Consider the following 26,204-nt stretch of genomic DNA (forward strand, 5'->3'; position numbering starts at 1 on the left):
ACATGTCTACGTCACTATGTGGGAAGATTTGCATAACACCGCCCAAATGTTCACGCAAAGAAAGAAGGCGTAACTGATTCTCGCTATTGTTGCCCCATCGCCATGTCGTGGAGACGCTGTGTGTTTCGTTGTGAAAGCGAAACTACTTTGTTTGGTCTTCCAAAAGAGGACACAACTAGAAATCAGTGGTTAAGTTGTATTTACAACACTGTTCCAGAACACTTCAACCCAAATATTCAGATATGTGCAACGCATTTTACAGAGAACGAGGACTGTTTCCTGTGAGAGTAGCCTACAATGCCGGTGTTCCGGTGAATTCAGTTCCCCTGTTTCCCCTTTGGCACGCATGCTGACCCTATACCGTCTAAGATGCTGACAAATAATGCTGACTCACAGCCTGTAAGTACGTTTTCATATTTAAAGAATTTGCCACTGATGATTCAAATGCGAGTTTTGAGCAGTGTCGAGTAGCGTTTGTTGTTTGTCGTTTCTCCAATCACAAATGCAGGCATGGTTTTATGTTTACTCGGCACAATGCAACGCACAAAAAGACAGCATAAGTCATTATAATCAGTAATTATGTCCCCACTGGATGCAACAAATGCCTCGTTTGTAATGGGTTTATGTTTACGCGGCGCGATACAACGCAACGTGTAAAAAGACAGTATAAGTCATTATAATCAGTAATTATGTCCCCACTGGATGCAACAAATGCCTCGTTTATAATGGGTTTTATTGGTTTTGTCTCGTGACTCTGGGACACGGCATCACGATATGGTGAGGGGCGTAACATTTCAGTCACACGCTTGAGGTATTTGGCCAATCACAACGCACTGGATAGCTGGCCAATCAGAGCACACCTCGCTTGCACACCTCGCTTTTCAGATCGATGAGCTTTGTAAAAATCGACACGTTTCAGAAAGTCGAGGCATAGAGGCGAAACAATAATGTACAGTATGTGGAAAATAATGTGTTTTTTTAACCTTAAACCGCATAAACACATTTCATTACACCAAATACACAAAATAATGTTCTTTTTTAGCAACGTCATATGACCCCTTTAAAGGCTCTAATGCACACCAGCACATCAGTGTGTATTGTAGGAGCTAGACGACGTATGATGGCGTGTGACGGTATAGTAGTGGTGTCCCAATTCTTAGGGGAATATTTTCACCCACCCCTTGACACTCTGTTTCAAGATACAAGGGGAAGGGGTAGGCTATTCTATAAAATAGAATTGGGATTGGGCCTTAAAATTACTTAAATTACACTGAACCGACTTAAATCAAGCTGAGTTTCATATTATAAAAAAGGGTTGTGTGTGTGTGTGTTTTTTTTACAGTGTATTGCACTGTTCACTTCATTTAAATCAGCTGTGAGTAGAGTCTCCTGCAGGGAGCGCTCTTTGTGTGATGCACAGCATTGCTGCCTATGTAAGGAGTGTTTTAATTCAGGCACTTAGAGCTTCCATTACTGTCTAATGCATTTATAGTTGGTTGCTATGTAGGCAGTGAGTATCTAGGCAGTTCACTAGGTTTTGGAGCACAGCTACTGTCTCACTTCAGAGCCAGAAATACTTGAATCGCTTCTCCAGATACTGACTAGTCAGTGTAACAGCACTTTAATCAGAAAGTATCAGACGCTGCTTGAAGTTTTTGGGGCACGCAGGTCTCTCAATGTGATATATTACACTTGTCTGAGTTTTTTTTTTGTCTCAGGTAGTGCATGCAGTACATTCTTTTCTCCACATGCAATAAAATAGATTTCCACTCGGCAGTCTGTGATATCGCAGATACCCAGTTTGCCATACTTAGGCTGACAACTGATCAGCAGGCTGTGAGAACAAGGAAACAAGAAACATACTCCACAATCTGGTCTCTTTACATGCATTTTGTGCATTGCACCCAGTGGGAAAAAATTTAGCTTGAACAAAAGTTCTCGAGGGCTCCGGTGGGATCACGGCACCATTTCGGAACCTTTATTTCCATGCCATTACTAATTCAGTTCACTGTGGGAAGACTGTCCATTGCCTATTTTTCTCCCTGTTGGAACAGACATTCTGGCTTAATTTCCACTAGACTATTAACTAGTTGCTTATTAGCATACTTATTATTAACATATTGGCTTTTTATTAGTATTTATAAAGTACATATTCTGTATGACCATAATCTACATCCCTAATCCTACCCAATGCCTACATTTTTCTAACTTCTAAATCTTACTAACTATTAATAAGCAGCAAATTAGGAGTTTATTGAGGCAAAGGTTGTAGTTAAGGTTTTGTTAATAGCAAGAATTGGACCTTAAAGCGTGACCATAAAATATGAAGTAGCTTACATGTAGCATGCTAATTCTGCTCTGTAAATTGTAGTGTAATTAGAAAAAGGAGTAGCTACACTTCAGCATACTATTAAAATGAGTGCTTATTACAGAATTTAAAAAAAAATTGAAACCTGTATGTCACATATTTAAACATAATTGTAACTATACATTTTTAATGAAGAAGTTACAATTACTTAATTATTAGTATATTTAAAATGTATTAAAGGGCACCTATTATGCCCCTTTTTTACAAGATGTAATATTGGTCTTGGGTGTCCCCAGAATGTGTCTGTGAAGTTTCAGCTCAAAATACCCCAAAGATAATTTAATATAACATCTGGAAAAAGTCATTTTTGGGGTGTGTCTAAAAAAAGAGCTGTTTTTGTTGTGTATCACTTTAAATGTAAATGAGCTGCATATTCCTACCCTGTCTAAATCGCATCATATGACCCCTTTAAAATGTTACTCTTTAAGTACACTTAAGTGGCCATTTAGATAATTAATATTACATCAACTGCAAGCACAATTTTTTTTTATATATACTTTTTAAGATTTGAAGTACACAACAAATGCACACTAAATACAATTAAGTGCACTTCTTTTTCACAAGGAGATACTTACTCAATGATACAGTAGCTGTCAGTTGTTAGACTAGTTGTTAGCTAAGTTAGCTACAATTTTTGAATAGCTTCCCCAACAATTTGAAGGTGTCTGGAGTCATAATTCTGATATGCAACAAATAGCTGAGATAGCAAAATACTGAACTAATTGGACAACAAACATGCAAACAGTTTTAGCCTATTGTGTAGGTCCACTGAGCAAGGTCCACTGAAAAAAAAAGACCTTAAAGAACCCTAACAACTTTCCCATCGATGGCTGCAAAAAGAGCTGTATGTTCATGTGATTGAACTACATCTTTGTGTCAAAATCAAGCATGTCTTTCCATGCTCCCCTCCCTCTTCTGGAGAGCCTAAAGATGACTCCTCTTGTGTGGTTCTCATTATCGTTTCCCACAAAGAGAGTCAAGAGATACTGTTTGTATGAAACCCAAAAGGGGGATGTTCTAAAGATCACAAATCATAACAAATCAGTGGTTCAACCTCCGGCACTGGGCTAAGCAGATTACTGTCATTTTCCACAACTTGTCCCTAGCAGCTAACAACCTCCAATTAGAAAATCCCGCTGTGCGCATCTATGCCCTGACGGCGAGTGACTGTGACAGGTGGAGAAATTAGAAGTTTCGCATGTTAATCCACCATGCTCTAGAAAGTCGGGGCTACCGTCGAACTGCTTTGAGGGGATATACAAATTCAAGGCACCTCACACCAGCCTAGACACAAACAACAATCGTGAAAAACAAAAGGAAAAACAGGCCTACAGCAAAGTGCAGCACCGTTGAGATTAAAGCAGTTGGCAGACCGCTAACGGCTAACACAACAGGCAGACAGATGGAAAGAAAGCAGGGTGTGTGGTTTTGACACTACGACTCCATTGTGTCAAGAACAACCTGCTCTGCACAGCAGAAATGTGATAGAGTGTTAAATGGAAAATGTAGCAAAGCTAATTATTGGACTCAAGACATGACATATCATGCAGTCTAACACAAAAGACAGTTAATGTCACACAGTGGGTCTCTTTCACTAACAACAGCACCAAACTTCTCACAATTTTATTTTCACAACCAGATGACAACCATTTGTCACTCTTAGCTAACATATAGTATGATGATCCATAAAGATGTGCTTTTGCCTGAGAGTCCACTGAGAATATGATTTGTGGTTTTATTTGGATGACCAAATTCAGAATGAAATTTAAAGCAGATTTATTGGTGAATCAAGAAAATGTGAAAATGTCCGTACACAGATTTGATGCAGAAATTTGTGTATGTACAGTTAGTAGGGGTGTGAATCTTTAGGTAGACGAATAGATTTGATGTACGGTTCACAGGTTTGTGATTCAATTCAGGAATGTTTTTTATAAATTTAGAATGATTCAATCTGATTCACAATGAGATTTGATTCAAATATTGATTTGATTTTGTATTTTTAAGTGCATTTTGTAGAATTATGTAAAAGCTTCTCCTGATTTGTCTTAGAAAAAGAAAAACAAAAGGTCAAAGAAGAGAGGAAATCATTGAATAAGTCACTATTTTTGTTTTCTTTGTGCACAAAAAATATTCTCGTAGCTTCATAAAACTGCGGTTGAACCACTGATGTCACATGGACTATTTTAACGATGTCTTACTACATTACTGTGACTTGACTGTGGTAGCACCCTTGCTGTCTATGGAGGGTCAGAAATCTGTCAGATTTCATAAAAATATCTTTATTTGTGTTCCGAAGATGAATGGAGGTCTTATGGGTTTGGAACAACATGTATGTAATTAATGACAGAATTTTCATTTTTGGGTGAACTAACACTTTAAAAGGTGTTCACATAATGCAAGTGTTTTGTTTCAGTGGTAATGGCCATGCAATGAATTATCAATGGTTTGTCTACATTTGATTCAAGACTATAAAGCTATTGTGAAAGAGCTGTCATTTGCTCATGTGATAGTCAGTGACTGTTATATTTTAAAATATTCAATAATACTTCACTGAAGCATATAGGCTCATACGACTATTAGAATTTTAAATTGATTCTTGACTGAAACAAATGATTTGCAATTCAAAAATCCATATTTCAAGAAAAATGCATGCATCAGTAGGATTTGTAAATCGATGCATCGAGGAAACAAGTGAATTATTACACCTCTAATGATTAGGGAATGTGACCCTGTGTCTTACGGCTTTTACCCAAGATCTCACTGGGAACACATCATGCAGTTTGACAAGCAGCAACTGTTAAAAGGACCATAAACACATTGTCTTACCTGTCTCTGCTTGGCCATTTTGAAAGTGATTCCAGCACCATGTTGATTGAGTGGAGGCCTTTGACTTAGAGGCTTTGTTTGCAGGCAGGCAGACGGCTGCATGGGCAGCTGGCAGTTCTGAAAGTGCATGCCCTGGCCTGCTGTAGATGGCTGCTGTTGCATGGTTGTTTTGTTTGGTGGAGCAGCCATGATGGGCATTTGTTGGCTCATGGTGGAAGGTGGTGCTTTAGGGCTGAAATGCAGCAGGGGCTTAGTGCTGAGAACCTTTGTGTCCATGTGATGGGATGGGTTGAATTCATTGGGTTTGAGAAAGCAGTTGGACATGCCTTTGGCCTGACCAGTACTCTGAGCGTTGAGTCTCTGCTGAGAAAGGGAGGCATTACCTGGAATAGTCTCCTGACTGAAAGAGCCAGGAGTTTGGTGGACACCTAAGGCAGTAGACCAGTTCCTAACCCCTCCTGCTTGACTCTGCTGGTGGTTGTGGAGCATAGAGTTGGGCTGCTGTTGGTTAGCAGCCATTTGCTTTAGCTGCTCAGCATGTGACATCTCATGCCATGCTGGAAGACCTCGAGAGGGACCGCCAGTCGGTACCTGACCATGGTGTCCTGAAGTGATGGGTGAGGTGGATAAACTTGTGTTGGCCATGGAGAAGGAAGGTCCTGCAGAGGCTGGTCTTAGTTGTGGAGAGCTTCCAGTGGCCTGGCTAAAATCTGGTGAGTACTCTGTCTTGATCGGTTTATCCAGATGAATACAAGGAGGAGCCGCACCAGCTGAACTGGGTCGAACAAGATCCAGGCCAAAGACATCATCTTGCTTTAGCATCTTCTCCAGCTCTAGATCATTGAGTGATGGCACGGTCTTGGTGAGCTCATCGAACAAATCCTGGAGCTCTGGGTCAATCTGTCCACTTACTTCATCTTTGAAATCAAACGTCAACGTCGAATGATTTGTGGACGACTGGCCACAGGTCTGAACGTCAGTTGGCTCCTTCTTCATATCCCTTAGAGTTGTGTTGAATAAATCATTGCTAATTCCATGAGGCATCATGAAGGTGTCCTTTCTTCGAAGGATGTTACCTTGGGTGGCATCCCCTACCAATCTTTGAGTCTGCCCTGAAGCCAAAGCACAGCAACCAGATCGAAAAGAGCTGGGTTCCATGCGGAGGCGCTTGAAGTCGGACCCTGACGCCCCACAGGAGAGGCCATTCTGCTTGGATGTATATCCAGGAGACTGCGCTTCAATCTTTCTCCTCAGTCCCTGCTGAAAATGCAAAGAATGTAAAGTCAGTGAGGCATTTTATTGATCTCAACTTGTTTTACAAGTCAGGTGAAAAAAATGTCTAAACAGACTGTTTGATTGACAATTAAAGGGATACTGCTCTACAGATTTGATCAAGAGAATTCTTCAAAAGCCTTACGCTAGCTTTCTGCAGACAAAATTAACTAATGTTCTGCCCAACTGGGAGACAAGGGCGCATAATGTAACAAGACCATCTCTATCTAATTAATGAACTCTTATTAAAATACTCTTTGATGTTTCAAACCAATTAAAACTATGATGGGAGTTCTAAATATTAGTGTATAAAAATGTGTTCTGTGGGTGAATTATCTCTATGAAAATTGATACAGTTTTGCAATTTACAGCCGAGACACTTTAGCCATGTTCAGATGTCCATTTTTTAATTTCAAAACAGAATTATTAGATTTAATATAGAACGTTTATGATTTCCCACATGGCCCTAATAGGGGAATGTCTGCAGATATAGGTTAAACTCTTACTTACTAAGAATGCATGTGCTAGACATTTGGTTTAATTTTCTAATAATTCCATGCAAGTTGTGCACATAGTGAGTTCTCATGCAGTTTTTTTTTTTTTGCCAGATTCACAACAGGTGCTAACATGCAAAAAGTTGTTGAAATCTAGGTTCATTTTAAATTAAGGAGCTCATGCCCACAGTTAGTACTTAGCATAATACATGCATAAACCATCTTCTGTACAGCCATTCATCACTCTCTGCAGGCGCATTGCTCTCTAAAGATGTACGTTTGCCAATCTCAAAACCAGCTGACACAATAAACAACTTTCATAGAAGCCTAGACTACATGTGATCAGCTATATTTTTATGCAGCACCTGTCACAGCTACTATTTTTTTTGTTATTTGGAAAGACCTATTTTTGGGGTCATTTAGTTATTATTTATGCATATAAATGTTTTCTCAACACAACCCATTTTTCTAGTGCCACCACAAGTGATTTCTACATTTGTGTTTGTTGGTTAGTTCTCTTAACCTAATTTTACAACTTGCAAACGTATTGCTAAATCAATTTCTGTGTGGAAACTTTCACACAGGTTTTCACACAGGTTTTATGCACAAATGTGTGTACACATACACTGCTACAGTTAATGAGACACAATCTTAATCATATCATGAATATCCCTCAATCTTCACTAATCCACCTGTTTTACGAGCAGCAGGCCTGTGCTCCCTAACAACATTTGCTGAAAAAAAAATAAAAAATCCAAAAACGATTGTCTCAAAACCTCGTATTAACTGTGTGGATAAATTTAGCAATTAGATTGATGCTGTTAGACAAAAGAAGGCTTTATCTGTGTCCCTCATTTGCATGAATTACATTTCCCACTGTTGGCTTGCTGTAAAGATAGCAACATTTTCCTTGTGTAAAACTGTTCCCTTTGTTCCTCAAGTCTTAATTTATATAAACTGGGCTTGAACAATGACTCATAAGTAACATTTAAGTAGCTGTATAGAGGCAAATGTAGACCAATACTTGTATATAAAATAAATTTTATTTTAAAGATACACTATTAGTTAAAAATGTTTTATCGGGTAAATTAAAAATTAACTTCACTAAATTAACTGACTGTATATATAGTATTGCTGTTGTAGCCTAATGTAATTTTCACATATATAAAAATGAATAAACTTGACTACATTGCGTTACACCAACAAAGTAATTTCCGATCAGGTAGAAACTGCTCCAACATCTGCACATTTTCAGTTTTACGATGAAGCATGGTGAATGTAATTTAACAGACAGAATAATCATGAAGTAGCTGCTGCCCGAAACCACCCTAACCAACATTATTTCCACCCAGCCGCAATATTGCCTGCACATGGATATGCATAGTTATTTAAACACCATCTGACATTATTGCCTACAGAGAGAGAGAGATGTGTGTTCAACCCGACTTCATTATCAGCGCAGGGACGGGTGACTGTGGTGCAGTTTTAGCTGTAGCGGCAAATTGGAGGCATTTCCATTTACTGGAAATATTACTGGGTTGGGATGTTTTTATGCCTTCAGGACTAGGAGTGATCACAGTTCTCCACACTCCACCCCCATCTCTGTGTCTCAGTAGCCAGTATGATATTTAAATTAGCTATGAATGGCATGCTGATATCAGTATCAAATTACTTTTCCACTGTCTGACTCAACCAGGTTACAGATAACTTATGACATGTATTTGTTCATACAAGTTCACAGGGATGGAGCGAGATTTGAATTAGGCTGGGCATCAAGGTGTGTGCGTGTGTGTGTGTGTCAATGCTTGTGTGTTGTTATGTGGTTCCTATGAGGTTTTTAGGCCGTTATGTTCTGCCCATAACCCCTCTGCAACCAGTTATGGTTAACATGGTCTCACCTCCCGTCGTTTGAACCATGTTGGTTTCCTCACACATGCGAAGTGCACACTCTTCAAAAACACAGCTAATTGTTGACATGCTAAAATATATAGAGTGAAATATATATTTAAATGGACTGAAATATAGATAGATTGTACTGCATGTTATGTTATTGTGCACAAGAACATTATCTATAGTTCACATGTCATAATGATATGAAACTATGCTTCCAACCACAGGTAGTTTAGGTCCCCATTCTGAGATCAATCCCGGGATGTGTTTGTTTTAGTGATAGGACAATATTTTGGCCAGGCTGATGATCTGGCCAGTATTTCACAATTTTTTTTTTCTTTTGGCTATGAATTCTGTGGCCATATTGTGTGAAATGAATGTTCATTCAATTTTGTGTCTCGCTTGCTATTCTTAAATTTCATGATAAAAGTGCATATCAAAAATTTGCTAAATAATACAATGTTGTCTCTTGCACATTTCATGTCACTTTCAAATTCAGTGGGGCTAAAAGCATATAAAATTTTCCCCAAAACAGATGAATGCGTATTTGAATGGTTTAATTATGTTGGTTGTTGTATGCATTGTGGCAATTCGTAAATTAAATGTTTGGGGAATGGCGTCAAAAAAGAGTAATGCTCTATTGCATTTGAAAATAATGTACCACCTACACTAAACCATACCCTAAACCTAACCGACAGCAAAAGCAAACGTGAGGTAAAAATGCATTTGCTCTCAGATTTTGCATGTGCATCTCCTAGGAATACCAAAGCACTCTTTATCGCAAGTGCAATTCTGCACCAGGTGAGCTACATAGCAAGTTTACAATGTCAATATGTCTTACATATTGAGCTGGTTATGTGATGCACTATGGTGAAATTGTTTTGAGGTCATTACATAGTATTGTGCAAGGAACCATGTGAAAATAAGTCTTCATTAATCAATAATGTCTCCTTGTAATCATAATTTGTGTAAAAAGGAATACAACTTGCTGATCTTTTACTGCCACTATTATTATTTCAGCTAGAAACTGCAGTGAATTGGAGTTTTGCAAAAATGGAGGTAGAGGCAGGCTTTTATAGTAATGCAAAATTAGGCATTGGATAACCAATACTAGTGGACCGCTAGATTTTTTCCACTTGTTTTATTTACTGGCAAGTGCTTAGCAAAGTTATAGCACACTTCTCTGCACAGTCTGAGCTATCATTCATCATTCACACACAGTGCAGGATAGATTACATGCAAATGTAATACTCAACCATAAGTAGGAGCAATACTGATGCTTGCTAAAATGATACAACACAGGACATTTTATGCAACATCAGTGAATCTTTCTATGCTTTTACACAATCTTTGCCACCTCCTTCAACATTGTCTATTAGTGGATGAAACTCCAGAATCTTTCTTCATGTCCCTTTCATGTAAACAGGCGATTATTTCCCAAGTTGAAATTTCATAAAGAAAGAGTGTTGTACAATTATAAATAAAACACAATTGAACAATATTCTCTGTGTATCTCTCAATACCCCAAAGGCAAAGCCCAACATTAGCCAGTTAAGAACTGTGTCCCATTTTAAGAGTAACACTACCTTTTGCAGTCCCTCGCTAGATTAAATAAGACATTTTTATAAAATATTCACATGGTGACACAGATAACTGCAACCAACCAGATGTAGCATATTAAGGCAGAGAGGAACCTGATGCTTCTTGTCAGTATGCCAACCACATTTGAGACGGTCTGATAATACTAGCGTGTTCATTTTGGCGAGGGGCTGCAAAGAAACAGTGCCCTCTATTCATTGGAAATCCTCCTGACAGAGCTACAAGTGACCTGAAAATAGATTTTCTGATTAAGCTTTAATGAGCTCAGAAGCTCTGGATCACTTTGAAAGTGACTCCTGGAGGGAGGAGAAGAAACGGCTCTCAGCACAAACCGGGCGAAGGCTTAGAGGTATCACACGTGTGACATTGCTCTTGTTGAAAACGAACACAACGGCAGATTAATATTGTAAAGTAACATCGCTCCATTGGGGTGCACTAGGAAGTGTAGAGTGTAGTCATTGTTAAGAACAATGGAAATTAGTGACTATAAACCATTTCACAGTAGGCCACAAAAAAATCATGAGCTGTTGGTTTAAAGCTTAAGTGCTAAAGCTTTTCGATATTTTCTCATTTCTGTTTCCGAGTAAACACAATTGTGATTGTATATCTCCCAAATGCAAAATAATAATCAGATTAATAGCGCAACTGAACAGAACAGTTCCTCGTATGTGTAAACATACCTGGCAATAAAGCTCCTTCTGATTCTGATTCTGAAAAGTCCGACTCAGAAATATGACGGAGCTAGATCAAATTTTAATTTCAATCCAATTGAAAGGGGTGGCATAGATCAGAAATAATCCATCAAATAAGTAAATATTGTCAATGTAAACTGACTACTTTCTCATATTCAAAAATATTAAATGCGTAGTGCTGTGGTGCTTATGTTTATTTATGTCTTAAGCCAGAAGTACACTTCAGTTTTGACATGAATGCTTAGTGTATGCATACAACCAAACACATAACTTTTGAAGTATACTTCATTTGATAGCCAAAACTGACTCAGTCCTAAAACCCGAAAAAAGCATTTTTGAACTTCCATTGTCCTGAAGCCAGTGGGTTTTTTGAATTGGTTAAACACCTGAAATAAGGTCTGTGGTTAACACAAGCTCAGAATATTTTCATGTTTTATTCGATGAAGTAAAATACATCAGTAATACTTCACTTGTGATTTTTTTTTTAAAGCTTTTACGTGTCTTCATAAAGGCAAGGGGCTAAATGGGACTACAGAGGTTGTCTAGGTCTAGGACATGAACAGTCATCAAGCTCACTCACTTGTTTATAATCATGCTTTTGCAAACTATTCTAACTCAGACTTTCCAACTTGTAGATTTTAAATAAAACTGAAAGAGCTGTCTGATGCTTAAAGATGGTGACACTGATATCATGTTTGGCGTTAGGGATGCACGATATTATCGGACCGATATCGGAATCGGCCGATAATGGCTTTAAATGTACATATCGGCATCGGCCCGATATGAAAAAAATATGCTGATATGTCTTGCCGATAAGAGGAATACTTGACTCACATGTGCTCCGGGTGTCCTAGCGATTAGATCACATAAGAAGCGTGACTCATTATGGAAGCAAAGTTTTGCCTGAATGGCAATTAGATTCACTGCTTTGGATCTCTGCATTTAAACTGAGAATGCACCTACAGAATGACGCATTCGGTGTATATAGAGTAAACAGTAATAGCACGTGCAGCAGCGGCAGCCTCCCCGGGGTCCTAATGCTCGTTCGGTAAGGAGTTTTAATTTCGTAGGGGGCGCTGTTGGCCTACTTTTAATAAAATGAAAGTAAAATACACAAATAACATTGTTTCTGATTAAATAAAGCAGTAATTGATGTCATAAAATCATGAGTATGTTTTGATTCAAAGGTCAGAAGCTATTGCTTACATGAATAAAAAAAAATCACAAACATGACACTTTTTACAACTCTTTTGCTTTAGACCATCTACAAATGTTAAATCTTAAAATAAAATGTTAAGGTTACTACTGCATCTTTCTGAGAAAAAAAATGCAGTGATTTATATACATTTTATTTATAGTTAATTTGCAAAGTTTTAATGTATTATCATTATAAAATAACTTCATTGTTGTTTATTTAATTCTAACAAATAAGTTCTTGTTAAGAACTTAAATAAGTTATTATAAAAAAAATTTTTTTTTAATAATTTGCTACACTTGGTGTTGTTTCCAAACAAAAGGAAATATATCGGTATTGGCATCGGCTATCAGCCAAAATGAGTTGAAAATATCGGCATATCGGATATCGGCAAAAATCCAATATCGTGCAACCCTATTTGGCGTAATTTGTTTATTGCCTAATTTTATCAAACAGCAGCAATAGGCCGGCTTCATGATGGTAACAGGCAAGACCCACTGTCATTTTCTTCGAAAATGTAAAAATCTAGTTATTTTATTTCATTCAATGCCGCTAGCAGCACAAAAATCCACATAGACACTTTAAAAACACACATTGTCAATCTTAATATAACTTATTGTCACAGTGATAAAATAAAATGTATTATACTGAATCCTCTTCAGTAATAGCAACCAGATTCTGTCATTGTAAAGATGTGGGCTTTCCAACATTATCACCGTGTACAGTATATGGCTACGAACTGGAATCTAAAAACCTGTCATGCAGCGAGCACCATGTGCATGTCTGCTGATAAAGCGTTAGTAATCCAGCGTGACCATTAATTGCAACGTTTTAAGACAGCTCTTCTAAGTTTTTGTCCTGTTGCCACCATCCTCACTGAATTATAGCATGCCACAGAGGTTTCTTTTCAGGATTAAGATTTACAATAAGCCTCTGTGCTGACCCAAACACACAAAAATTGTTTAAATTAAATGTAATCAAAAATGCGAAACATTACTATTTTTTAAAAGAATAGTTAGATACCCCTTACCTAGCAATACATTAAAAATCATTCAGAACCCTAAACCTAACCCAGCCACACATCAACACTATAGGAACCACCCAAAACACCACAGAAGCACACAGCAATGTGCTAAAAACCACCCAGAACCCCCAAACCACCACTTAGCAAACCATTTAATTGTAAATAAAATGTATTTAAATGTCTGAAAACACTGCATTTAGTTAACGTAAGTGTATTCTTTTCAATTGTATTATTTCCATAAGTTTCCAATAATACTCTTTTTTTTTTTTTTTAAGGAATGCTAAAGTGTACTTTTTCAAAGGGATGTTGCAAATTTACTTACTGTAGTGACCTAGAAAAAGTGCAGAATGTGAAACATTTCTTTATCATTTTACATCTGTAAGTGTTCACTGCTTATAATTTCTCAGATATCTTCAAACTGCAGCTACTAGACCATCGACTGTATTTAAAGAGATGGCTGCGGCCCGTTTGACAAACAGACTCGATATCTTTGTGTGTGAGAGTGTCTACGCTCTTCTGCTCTTTAATCTGTTCTACAGACCCTTCAGGCATATTGTAATCAACTCCTGTAAGAATATGAAACCCTCTCAAATCCAACCTGGCAAAAAACATGCCCAAAATAAAAAATAAATAAAAAATAAACACCACTATTGTGTTCCTAGGGAGACATAATATTTATACGGTTACACGGGATGCGGAGTGCCAAGAGGTGGAATTTCAATCGTGGAGAAGTGAGAAATTGGAGCCTTGAAACCCGTGTTTCATAGACCCAACTCCCTGCTACCTGTGCATGAGAACTAATTACATTCAGCCTCTGAGTGGAGAGAGGAAATAAAAAAAGAAAAGAGAGGCAGAGAGCACTTATCACAGAGAGATAAACACGATAAAACCTATTAGACCAGCAGCTTTTGTCCCTTTGTGTGCTAATCGCTCCCTCAGTTAGTGAGCCTACACAAAATGATTCAAGCACAGTGACATTCAAATGCCAGATGATTATGGCTCATAACTGTTGATATTAAGATTATTAATTTTGATTAGTGTTGGACCACAAATAGATTAGTGAGGATTGTTTTAGATGTTATTTTTCATTTGATTTTTATTTCTTTCTATTTCTCTTCAAATTGTTCATTAATTTTTTTAAACAAAATTTTTAGAGGTCACTTACGGTCAGCTTACAGTATAGACAGTATTCACGGTAAAAACCCTCTTAGAAAATGTGCATCTCTAAAATCATCCATTTTACAGCAACTGTATGTAGTTTTGTGTATTCTTACACCTTTGGAGCCCCCTACAGTTCAGTGAGTGGAATTATAGAAAACATATCATAATTACAGTGGATCCTGATGATATAATGAGGTCTTATGAAGCCAAACGATCATTCTGTGCAAGAAACTAAACATTATTTACAAAATGATTACCTGTACAACATGATTACCTGTAGGGCAGCTGCTGACTTGCATTTATGAATCACCGGGGAGCACAGTTTCAGCCAAAAAAAATATTTACTGTTCGACTAAAGTCACCTACAACTTGGATGGCCTGAGGATAAGTAAATTAACAACAAATTTCTGTTCCTTTAAGACCAATTAGATGACAAAAACGTTGATTTTGAAGATGCATTGCTTAACAGAAGCGATTCATACATACAAATAAATAAATAAATAACACAATGACGTAAATCATGGCGCTAACAATGCCAACGTTTAGTTAATCATTAAGTCAAGTCAAGTCACCTTTATTTATATAGCGCTTTTAACAATACAGATTGTGCCAAAGCAACTGAACAGCATTAATTAGGAAAACAGTGTGTCAATAATGCAAAATGACAATAGTAAACACTCATTTTTCAGTTAAAGACAGTTCATCATTGAATTCAGTGATGTCAACATCCAGCTCAGTTCAGTTTAAATAGTATCTTTGCAATCATTTACAATCAAGTCAACGATATCGCTGGAAATGAAGTGTCCCCAACTAAGCAAGCCAGAGGCGACAGCGGCAAGGAACCAAAACTCCATCGGTGACAGAATGGAGAAAAAACCTTGGGAGAAACCAGGCTCAGTCGGGGGGCCAGTTCTCCTCTGACCAGACGAACCAGCAGTTCAATTCCAGGCTGCAGCAATGTCACATTGTGCAGAGGACTCATCTGGTTCCTGTAATCATTACACATTTGGCAGAAGCTTAATCTAAAGCAATTCACATTGCATTTAAAGTATACGCTTTATCAGTTCATCCATTTTCTGGGAATTGAACCCATAACTATGACGTTGCTAGCACCATGCAGTACACATTTTTCGTATTATTGTCTAGGCCTAAATAAACTTTAAAGTGCCCCTATTATGCCATTTCCAATATTGCCTTTCATGCAGTGTGTAATGTAGCTGTATGTGAATCAGTGTGACGAATAATTTTCGTCATAATGTTCGTCAACTACATTTTTTTCACTGACGACAACGAGATGATAACGAACTAAAACTCTTTTTGAATGACAAAAACTATGACAAAAATATATTGAAATTTTCGTCAATGAATAAAAACGAGACGAAAATGTTAGGGAAGGACGATTTGGGAAGAGATTCATTCAGTTTCAGAACAAATCTGCTGCATAGTTAGGAGGTTAGATGCGTACATGAACCAACAGGACATAAGCTAAAATACACTTGCTGCACGTCGCATAAAACGTTAAAAAATGTCAATATGTGGGAGTAAGAGAAGAGCAGACATATAGATAAATCTGATGACGTGAGAGAGAGCTCAATTCGGTCCGGTTTTCTGAGCACAGACACTGAAGCACGCACACACAGAAAGCGCCTCTCACAGCGCGCGAGTACTCTTTTGCGTCGCATGAATGGAGAATTACACTCAAAATGATGTTGAATTGTACATTTTGACGAGTATTCACGTAAACACAGTTGATTACGTCTTAAGTGAACATAAACAGCAGGGAGAACGTGTATCTGTACATTGAATCCATTACAGCTGTGCATTCGGTTTTAAAGGGACAGCAGCCTAATTTAGTTGCTATTGTCCGAGTCACTGATGTTAAGCAAAAGAAACAGAAAATCACTCACTGCTCTTGACTGAAACACTTTATTAGCCCTAAAGATTAATCTAAATTTATTTATAGAAATAAATGTCTGCTTGAAAGAATGAAGAATATGGTAAACAAGGCAAAGTTGTAAAGACGAAAGTGCACGATAAATAAAGTTATTGTCTCCCAAAGTAAAGAATCGACTCTCTACAGCCTAAACGAGTCGTTAGTAATTCGAATCCCACTTCCATGGCAGCTACACGTCATGGGGTAACACATTTGCATAATGTGCGCCTATGTTCTACGTTGTCCGGCAGCGAACAACTTGACCCCGTCCACAAACACGTCATTTTACTGACGACTGCTTCTCTAATCTCGGGGAGTTCAACGCGGGATTCACTTTTATGAGAAGTGGTTTTATTTAATTTGAACATAAAGGCATGTTGTGTGTCACAGCCGTTAAATCGGTGTCTATCATGATAAAACCTTAATATCAAAACTATATAATGAGTTTGGAAATTTTGGAGAAATGCTTAATAAATGCATTACACTGTAACTAAACCCATTAGATTTTAGCCGACTAAATTTACTGTAGATTTAGTAAACCTAGACTAAAACTAAAAACAATTCAGATGACTAAAATATGACTAAAATTAAATGGCATTTGTCAAAAGACTATGACTTAAACTAAATCAAAATTTTCTGTCAAAATTAACACTGATGTGAGTGTAAACGATCAGCAAAGTTGTAAAGCCGAAAGTGCACGATAAATAAAGTTATTGTCTCCCAAAGTAAAGAATCGACTCTCTACAGCCTAAACGAGTCGTTAGTAATTCGAATCCCACTTCCATGGCAGCTACACGTCATGGGGTAACACATTTGCATAATGTGCGCCTATGTTCTACGTTGTCCGGCAGCGAACAACTTGACCCCGTCCACAAACACGTCATTTTACTGACGACTGCTTCTCTAATCTCGGGGAGTTCAACACGGAATTCACTAAATGCTTGCTCTTGAAAGATGACTCGGTACCCTGTTTATTTGGACCAGCTGGCTCCACTGAATCACAAGTATGATAAATAATAGATGTTTATATTTTCTATCGAGCGTTCAAAATACGGAACTATGGCAATGGGCGTATCGTTTCTGATGCGCGCTGTACGCGGTAGACCAATCACAACAGACTGGGCCATCTGACCAATCAGAGCAGAGTAGGCTCACGAAAAGGAGGGGTTTAGAGAGACTGAATCTTAGAACTACTTTGAACGAATTGTTTGAGAATCGCTGGAAAATGAGGTGATATTAAATGCATATTTTGAGAAAACGAAAGTGTTTTTTGACATTGCATGCATGTAATCCTATTGTAGGAGACTCCCAAAACAATATTAGGAGCCTTAAAAATGGCATAATAGGGGCACTTTAACTAAAATAATTCTGCTCACATTTCCTACCAGTGTTATTGATGCCACACCAGATGCATTTAGATAAAAATAATCAGGCATGTCCACAAATGGACAGGAAAATGGCTCTCATGAAATCCATAAAAAATAAAGTAATCAGATCAGCGGGTGTTTTAGCCTGCATTCTCACCGCTTAATATCTCAGACAATCCACCGGACCAAAAGGAAGCAGTTTATAACCAGCGTCCAATGGGAATTCCTCAACTGTTTGCACTTTATGTTTTTGATTAATATCTCAACAGATGTCTGTTTTACATCCTCTATTATATGTGTTTAAATGACCTTAATGAAACACATCATTCCCTTTATGATATACAGATGACTGACGTTCAATTACAAAACAAGTAAGAACCAATCACGTTTGGCATTAAACTCAAGTGTTAAAATGTGCATTGATGAAATAGATAATGGCAAAATTGAGTTTCAGTGAAAAACAACTTATATTTCTGATCTGTTCCTTGTAAAACACTTTTGTATGGCTTCAGAAGATTTGGAATATAGTGCACACGTTGTACAGGTATGTCTTTATAGCAGCACTTACATTGTTTTGTTTTTTTCAGTCTGTACAGTCTCAATAACCCACTTTAAGAGAGAGATATGTTTGATAACTGGCTCATTGAAAAAAAAAAATGTTTTCATTCCACTGGGAATGAGGATGAAGGAGTGATGGAGGGAGGAGAACAGAGATCATTTATTCACAGTCTTTGTTGGTATTAAAGTCTGTATGCTGTTTGAGTTGCCATGGTGGAAATTACTAGTGGAGCTCACCGTTCTTGCCATAATTTTATGGCTCTGACAGATTCTCTTGAACCAAACATGGAAACCAAACATGTCCTCCAAACTATGCTGAAACATCATCAATCATTACTATCCTACTTGTAACCTGCAGAAAAGAAATATCACAAATGAGAATTCTTTAATATCTCAAATGTTCTCAGCATCGTAGAAACTACATTAAACAGAGAGCAAATTAAGTCCAGTTTCTCAGGTTTTTCTCTTGAGAAAAAGTAATGTGTCTTCTTCAGAATTTCTGGAGAGATGTGCTCAGAATTGCCAACATACCGAAGTCTGCAGTCAAAATTCAAAGAGTTCAATATGAACTCAAATCATCTGGGATTGTATGTCCACTGTTGATTTTAAAGCTCCACACTCTTAAAATGAAGGTTCCAAAAAAAAAAAAAAAGCAGCAATGTCATAAGAACCATTTTTGTTCCCTACAAAACCTTTCAGTTAACAGTTCTAAAAAGAACCACTATTTTTCTTAGTGTGAAGAACATTTGAAAAATCTAAAGAAGTTTTGTGTGATGGAAAGGTTCCATGGATGTTTTTCATAGAACCATAGATACCAAAAAATAACCTTTTTTTAAGATTGTACATAAAATTTGGGAATGGGAATGAATCATTCACACCACGTTTGTGAACCACTTCACAAATGGGACATTGCTTCTTCTCACATGAACTTAGAAAAGCTAGAATGGTTGTCAAGTAATTAGCATTTTGCTCTGTTCCTCACAAAAATCATCGAATATGGGATACAGCAATAAATGAAATGATTTTATATTTTTCAAGGTTCATTATAATTGCATAGGAAAAAAAAGCATTGAAGCAAATGTTCTCCTTTTGAGTTCTGTGGTGAAAAAGAACATCATAGCGGGTTGACGGTGAGTAAAAGATGACAGACTTTTCTTTTTTGAGCAAAATATTCCTTTAACAGACTGTCGGATACAAGCGTGGTTGATACAGATCTAGCACTGCTTTGCTTTGTGGGTGTCTGTGCATGTGTGTACGTGATTTCACGTCTATGATAAAACGATTTGATGTATGTACGTGTGCATACTAAATAAGAGAGATGCCTGCAGCGGCGCACAAAAAGAGCAGAACGTTCGCTCTCAGAGATTGAGGCAGTTCCCTGGAGAGAAAAAGGGAGGAAAAGAATAGAATGATCAGCAGCATATGAAAAAGGGAGAGGAGGGCAGAAAAGAGAGGCACGCAGCTCCATCACGGAAGCCTCGGAGGAAAAGAGAGAGCAAGAGAGACAGAACGAGAGGGACGATCATACAGCTCTTTGAAGAAGTCAAGCATCCATTATGTTTACTATGGGCCGTGTGTTATTAAACAGTAACTCACAGCATCTCATTTCCCCTGTCTGTTGACGGCTGTGCTGAATCGCACAATCACACGGTGGCCAGAACCTCTGCGGCAAGAACCCAGAGATCCAGAGCTGAGCTGACCGCATTTACAAGCCAACAAAGCAATATGTGTGTCCTCAGCACCTCTTTTTTCTGGACCTCGTAGTGTGGAAAAGAAGAAATATAGTTAAATAATGTGTGCAGAGCTCATTGGGGTTCCCAGCTCTGGGAATACGGCTGTTTTCGGCAATGATTTCAGGAAAAGTTGAACATTTTTGCTTTGTTTGTCATCTTGCCTTCAATGTCGGCATTTTGTTTTAAAGGGGTCATATGATGCGATTTCAAGTTTTCCTTTCTCTTTGGAGTGTTACAAGCTGTTCGTGCATAGATAAGATCCCTGAAGTTGCAAAGACTAAAGTCTCAAAACCAAAGAGATATTCTTTATCAAAGTTAAGACTCTGCCACGCCCCCCTAAAACGGCTCGTTCTAACATGCCCCCACATATCTAGGTCACTATCTGGGAATATTTGCATAATGCGCCCAAATGTGCACGCAAAGAAAGAAGGCGTGGTTTCAGTAACCGCAGTTAGTGTTGATGCAGAATAATTATCTTTAAAAAAGCATCATATGACCCCTTTAATTTTTGTGCAAACTCAATGGGATTTCTTTGGTCACTTACATTATTAAAATCAAGTACTTCTTTTAAGAATGACAAAATATCATTAAAGCTGTGATTTAAAATGTTTTTTTAAAGTAAAACTTTTAATTTGACTATTACAAAGCATATTTTAAAAGTATACTTGTGTATTAAAGTGTGTTTAGAAACATTAATAAAATTGTGCTCTTTTTAAATACACATAAGTGGGGCCTTTTGTTTAATTAATATATCTGCAAGTATAGTTCCCTTTCGATACTACACTTGTACTGCGTCTTGCTAGACGCATATGGGGGGGAAAAAAGCCTTTTTTCTCCTGAACTGAAGTCTTCTTCATTCACGCAGTGAAACTGCACGGCCATTGGTTCATGCAGTGTATTAAAAAACGAATCAATGGCTAGGCAGCGAGGCTGCACGAGCCTATGGCGACGAAGCCCGCCAAGCCCGCCAGAATGGGCGGGGCATCTGGCTATATAAGTCGTACTGCGTCTTGCTTAAGACGCATATGGGAAAAAAGCCTTTTTTCTCCTGAACTGAAGTCTTCTTCATTCACGCAGTGAAACTGCACGGCCATTGGTTCATGCAGTGTATTAAAAAACGAATCAATGGCTAGGCAGCGAGGCTGCACGAGCCTATGGCGACGAAGCCCGCCAAGCCCGCCAGAATGGGCGGGGCATCTGGCTATATAAGCGGGCGTTCGCCACAGGATTCTCAGATTTCTTCTCCGGACCTCTCAGCACAGCTGACCTGCTTCTCCGCCGCTACAGCGACGCAGCAGTTCCGGTCCGTTTCCCCTGCCGCCATCCGGCGATTCTGAAAGAACTTATTTCTAGCAGGTAAGCCCCAAAAGAGCAAATTCTAGCAACGTTGTTGAAAATGTTGTGCTGCGAGTGTGGCTTGTGCAGGGAAACTTGCACGATGCAGAAGAGCAATGAGTACGTCATCTGTCTGGGCAGCCCCCACGCAGAGACTGCTCGCTCACTGAGACGGAATGCTCACTCGAGCATGAGTCTCGCTCTTCTCCACTTGCGGACCGCCTTCACTGGAGGCAGCCCCGCTCTCCCATTTCTCCTCTCTTAGCAAGCCTCGGAGAGAGAAACAGCGGAGTCAGGGAGCTAAGCAACCGGGTCTGAGCGATCGCATGCCGGCACTGTACCCACGTGCTCGCTCTCCCCGTTGCACTCGGATCCGCCGCAGAAGAGCAGTGAGTTGCGCACTTACTGAGACAAAATGCTCACTCGAGCATAAGTCTCGCTCTTCCCCACTCGCGGACTGCCTTCACTGGAGGCAGCCCCGCTCTCCCGTTTCTCCTCTCTCAGCGAGCCTCGGAGAGAGAAACAGCGGAGTCAGACTCAAATTGGGCAGAGAAGGGCAGTGAGCTACGCGCTTACTGAGACAGAATGCTCACTCGAGCATGAGTTTCGCTCTTCTCCACTCGCGGACCGCCTTTCACTGAACAGTCCCGCTCTCACATTTCTCCTCTCTCAGCAAGTCTCGGAGAGAGAAACAGCGAAACCTGGGAACTAAGCAACCGGGTCTGAGCGATCTCACGCCGACACAGAGCCTGCGTACTCGCTCTCCCCGCTGCGCTTCGATCCGTGTCTCACACGTAAGGATCAGTGCCCCTCTTTACATCGAGCGGCTCTATCCTTCTACGTAGATCGGAGCAGATGCTGCTGCTGGCAGCTTCAAATTTGTGTGTGTGTCACTATGGCTGCGCTCACAGACACGGGCTGCTTTTACCACGAAAGCAGTCTGCCCCTGTTCTTCAAATTTGTGTGTGTGTCACTATGGCTGCGCTCACAGACACGGGCTGCTTTTACCACGAAAGCAGTCTGCCTCTGTTCGTTCGCGGAAGGCGGCCCCGCCTCCCTGCGCTCATGTTTCTCTCCTCCCAGTTACCTCGGAGGAAGCAACGACGAGCTCGCGGGTTGAACGATCAGACTTGAGCAATCCTTGACACGCATCATGCGTGCTTAATCTGCCAGTGTGTGTTACACATGAGGGTCAGCACACCTCGTTATATGAGCAGCTTAATCCTCCCAGGCAGATCAAAGTAAAACGCGGGCAGCTTCGCATTTGTGTGTGCATCGCTGAGCGCCGCCTCCCCCGCTCTTGTGTTTCTCTCCTCCCAGTTACTCGGAGGTAGAAATGGCAAACTCGCGGGTATGATCGATCAGGCTGAGTGATTTAATGCCGGCAAGGCCCCCGCTTGCATCACTCTCCACGCAGCTCTTTGATCTGCCAGTGTGTTTACATGTGAGGATCACCGCCCCTCATTGTAGAGCGGCTCAATCCTCCTGGGCGGTTTGGAGCAGAACGCTGTCACCAATGATTCAATATCGATGGTGGCCTCCTGCCCATCCTCGATCTCAGACACCTGAATCACGCCCTCATGAAAAGATCTTTCAGGATGACTACGCTGAAACAGATCCTTGCGCAAATTCGCTTAAGAGCCTGGTTCTTTTTGCTGGATGCATACTTTCTGGCCCCCGAAACTTTTACGAAGTACATGGACGTGACTCTCTCCCCTCTGAGACAGATGGGAATCCACATTCTCAACTACATCGATGACTGGCTCCTTCTGGCCCAGTCAGAGGCAGAATTAATATCACACAGGACCCTCCTCCTCAGCCACCTGGAGTGCCTGGGACTCAGGGTCAATTTTGCCAAGAGCTCATTGTTCTCCAGCCAGCGAATATCATTCCTGGGAACAATTTTCGACTCAGCCCAAATGAGAGCTGTAGTCACGCCAGAACAGGCTCTGGCCATACGGAGGATAGCTACCTCCTTCTAGATTGGTAGCACTCGCCCTCTCAAAGCATTTCAGAGGATAATGGGCCTCATGGCGGCGGCATCGCCAGCGCTACAGTTGGGTCTGCTTTGTATACGCACCCTTCAGCGCTGGTTGAAACCACGGGTTCCATCCCATGTGTGGCGTCACGGACGCCTGCAGATCAGGATGAGTCAGGCCTGTGTAACAGCCCTGGCCCCCGGGAAAAACTCCCGCTGGATGGAACAGGGCGTGGCCATAGGGATGGTTTGCAGAAGGAAAGTTGTCACAACAGACGCCTCCAACTCAGGTTGGGGGGCGCTGTGTGAGGGCATAACGACTTTCGGCCACTGGCCGAAGGCAGAAAAAGGCTTCCACACCAACTGCCTGGAAATACTATCAGTATGTCGAGCCTGTCAGTTCTTCCTGCCAGTCCTAAAAGGGCACCATGTGCTCAACCCGTGCTCGCTGAGAGCAGCGCATATACCGGGCAAATTGAACCAAGGAGCGGACATGTTATCAAGGGGCGCTGTGTGAGGGCATAACGACTTTCGGCCACTGGCCGAAGGCAGAAAAAGGCTTCCACACCAACTGCCTGGAAATACTATCAGTATGTCGAGCCTGTCAGTTCTTCCTGCCAGTCCTAAAAGGGCACCATGTGCTCAACCCGTGCTCGCTGAGAGCAGCGCATATATCCCCCCTTTGGATGAACCAGCTGTGGCTATCAGAGCTAACTCAGCTGTTGACAGCGGCCCCTTGGCCTGTTCCCCTGAGACAGAATCTCCTCTCTCAAGCAAACTGGACAATATGGCACCCTCGGCCCGACCTATGGGCCCTGCACCTATGGCCGCCCGACGAGAGCCTTCCATGCTCCCAGAGCGAGTTTTAAACACAATTTCGGAGGCTAGAGCCCCGTCTACGAGACGCCTCTACGCCTTGAAGAGGTCTTTTTTCTCCGCTTGGTGTCTAAACCGCGGCAAAGACCCTCAGACTTCCGATTTGACAGAGGTATTGTCATTTCTGCAAGAGCTGCTGGATAAGGGACGCTCCCCATCCACGCTCAAAGTCTATGTGGCGGCTATAGCAGCCTCTCATGCCCCTATTGAGGGCCAATCGGTGGGCAGAAACAGCGCAGTTATCCGCTTCCTAAGGGGTGCCAGGAGGCTGAATCTGCCTCGTCCCCCTCGATCCCCTTATCTCAGGGAACCAAGGTTACGTTAAGTAACCGAGTACGTTTTTTATACTATACATTGTACTTTTAAGATTTGAAGTACACTACAAGTCTACATTCAATGCTGAAATTTTAGTGTATCCAAGTACTGTTGCAATATGTTTTTATAAATATGTTTGTTGCATTAAACTGGCTAGCTCCACCCACAGTGAAATCATATAACTGTATGCTCCACATAATTGTATATTAACCATTAAATGTGTTTTGAATGACTGATTTTGATGCCACACACAGTATTTCACAAAATTATGAAAAATGATGGATTATGGTACATCAAGGCTAATTTCTTATATCTTCAATTTGTGGCTTAACATTCAACAAACTTAAACTGGGTCTTGATTGCGAAACATGAAACTGAAAAAACAAGAAATTACCTTTGTAAATATAAGAAATAAATGGTTGTGAGAAATAAAGTCGCAATTACAATAATCAGTACTAAGAGCATAATACTGAAAATGTGTATTCCCATAAATCCATCCTTGAATTCATTTTATATTTACTTGTTGGAAACATATCTATGCATTATAAAACTTGTCCATCCATAGAGCACAGCAGGCTGAGATCTGAGCTTAATCTATAGCAATTACTGAAAGTAAATTTATCATGTAAAATTGTGGTACACAAAGGCAGTGGGTGACCTGAGGTGCTCTCTGAGAGCCACCAAGAGAAGCACACAAACATTAACATGCCGAGACCCCACAGCAAGACAATGTCATGGCACCAGCTGCCCAAAAACCACACACACACACACACACACACACACACACACACACACACACAATAGTCACTAAGGAGTCCATCAAACTCGGCATGACAGGTCGTCACATTCAATGACCATATCTGTACTGCTTTTTTATTGTTATTTATAAATTTTTTAGCATGCCCTGGATATGACACTGTTGTCACCCTCAATCTTTATGTCACCTTCAACAGGACAGAACCATGTATCCAAGCATCAGGTCATCATTGTGACTTGATGTAACATGTTCAAAACAAAAATTACTTCACCATTTCTGAAAATAAATAAATAAATAAATAAAAACCAAATATTGTGTGTGTGTATATATATATATATATATATTAGGGGTTTAACGATACACGTATTCGTATTGATCCATTCAGTACGAGGATTTCGGTTCGATATGCATTACAAACCGAACGATTCGTTGCACTAATTCTATTACATTTGGAAAATAAAAGAGCTTAAAGTGTGTGAAAAATAATTTTCTCAGTGCCACTGCGCTCAACAAGACAGCCCAAATGACGTAACAGGCAACATGTCGCGCCAGTGGCGTAGCGGACCGGCACGCATAGTGAATTGACTGAGATTAAGATGTTCACCAGCATAAATCTTGTGAAAAGTTTGCACGTTGCTTGTGTGATATCCATTGGCTCGCCTTCATGGTTTAAAACAGAAATATTTCCAACATTGCGACGTAACCAATTACCCTGCCCCCCCCAAATCGAAAATGTACTGAACCATGACACCAATGTGTCGTATCGAACCGTGAATTTTGTGAACCGTTACACCCCTAATATATATATATATATATATATATGTATATACA

The 26,204-nt window shown here is 40.0% G+C and overlaps 1 protein-coding gene across 5 annotated transcripts in view; it reads right to left on the minus strand.

Annotated features, from left to right (window-relative positions):
• maml2 (mastermind like transcriptional coactivator 2) overlaps positions 1-26,204 on the minus strand; it is a 69,678-nt gene that overhangs the window by 12,167 nt on the left and 31,307 nt on the right. For all 5 annotated transcript variants that reach the window (XM_016475847.1, XM_016475849.1, XM_016475845.1 and 2 more), the window contains exon 3: positions 5,195-6,454. In XM_016475847.1, the coding sequence (XP_016331333.1) occupies positions 5,195-6,454 (1,260 nt within the window). The remainder of the gene's footprint in view (positions 1-5,194; positions 6,455-26,204) is intronic.

This window comes from Sinocyclocheilus anshuiensis, unplaced genomic scaffold (assembly GCF_001515605.1).
Source record: "Sinocyclocheilus anshuiensis isolate Anshui unplaced genomic scaffold, SAMN03320099.WGS_v1.1 scaffold853, whole genome shotgun sequence".
Lineage (NCBI taxonomy): Eukaryota > Metazoa > Chordata > Actinopteri > Cypriniformes > Cyprinidae > Sinocyclocheilus > Sinocyclocheilus anshuiensis.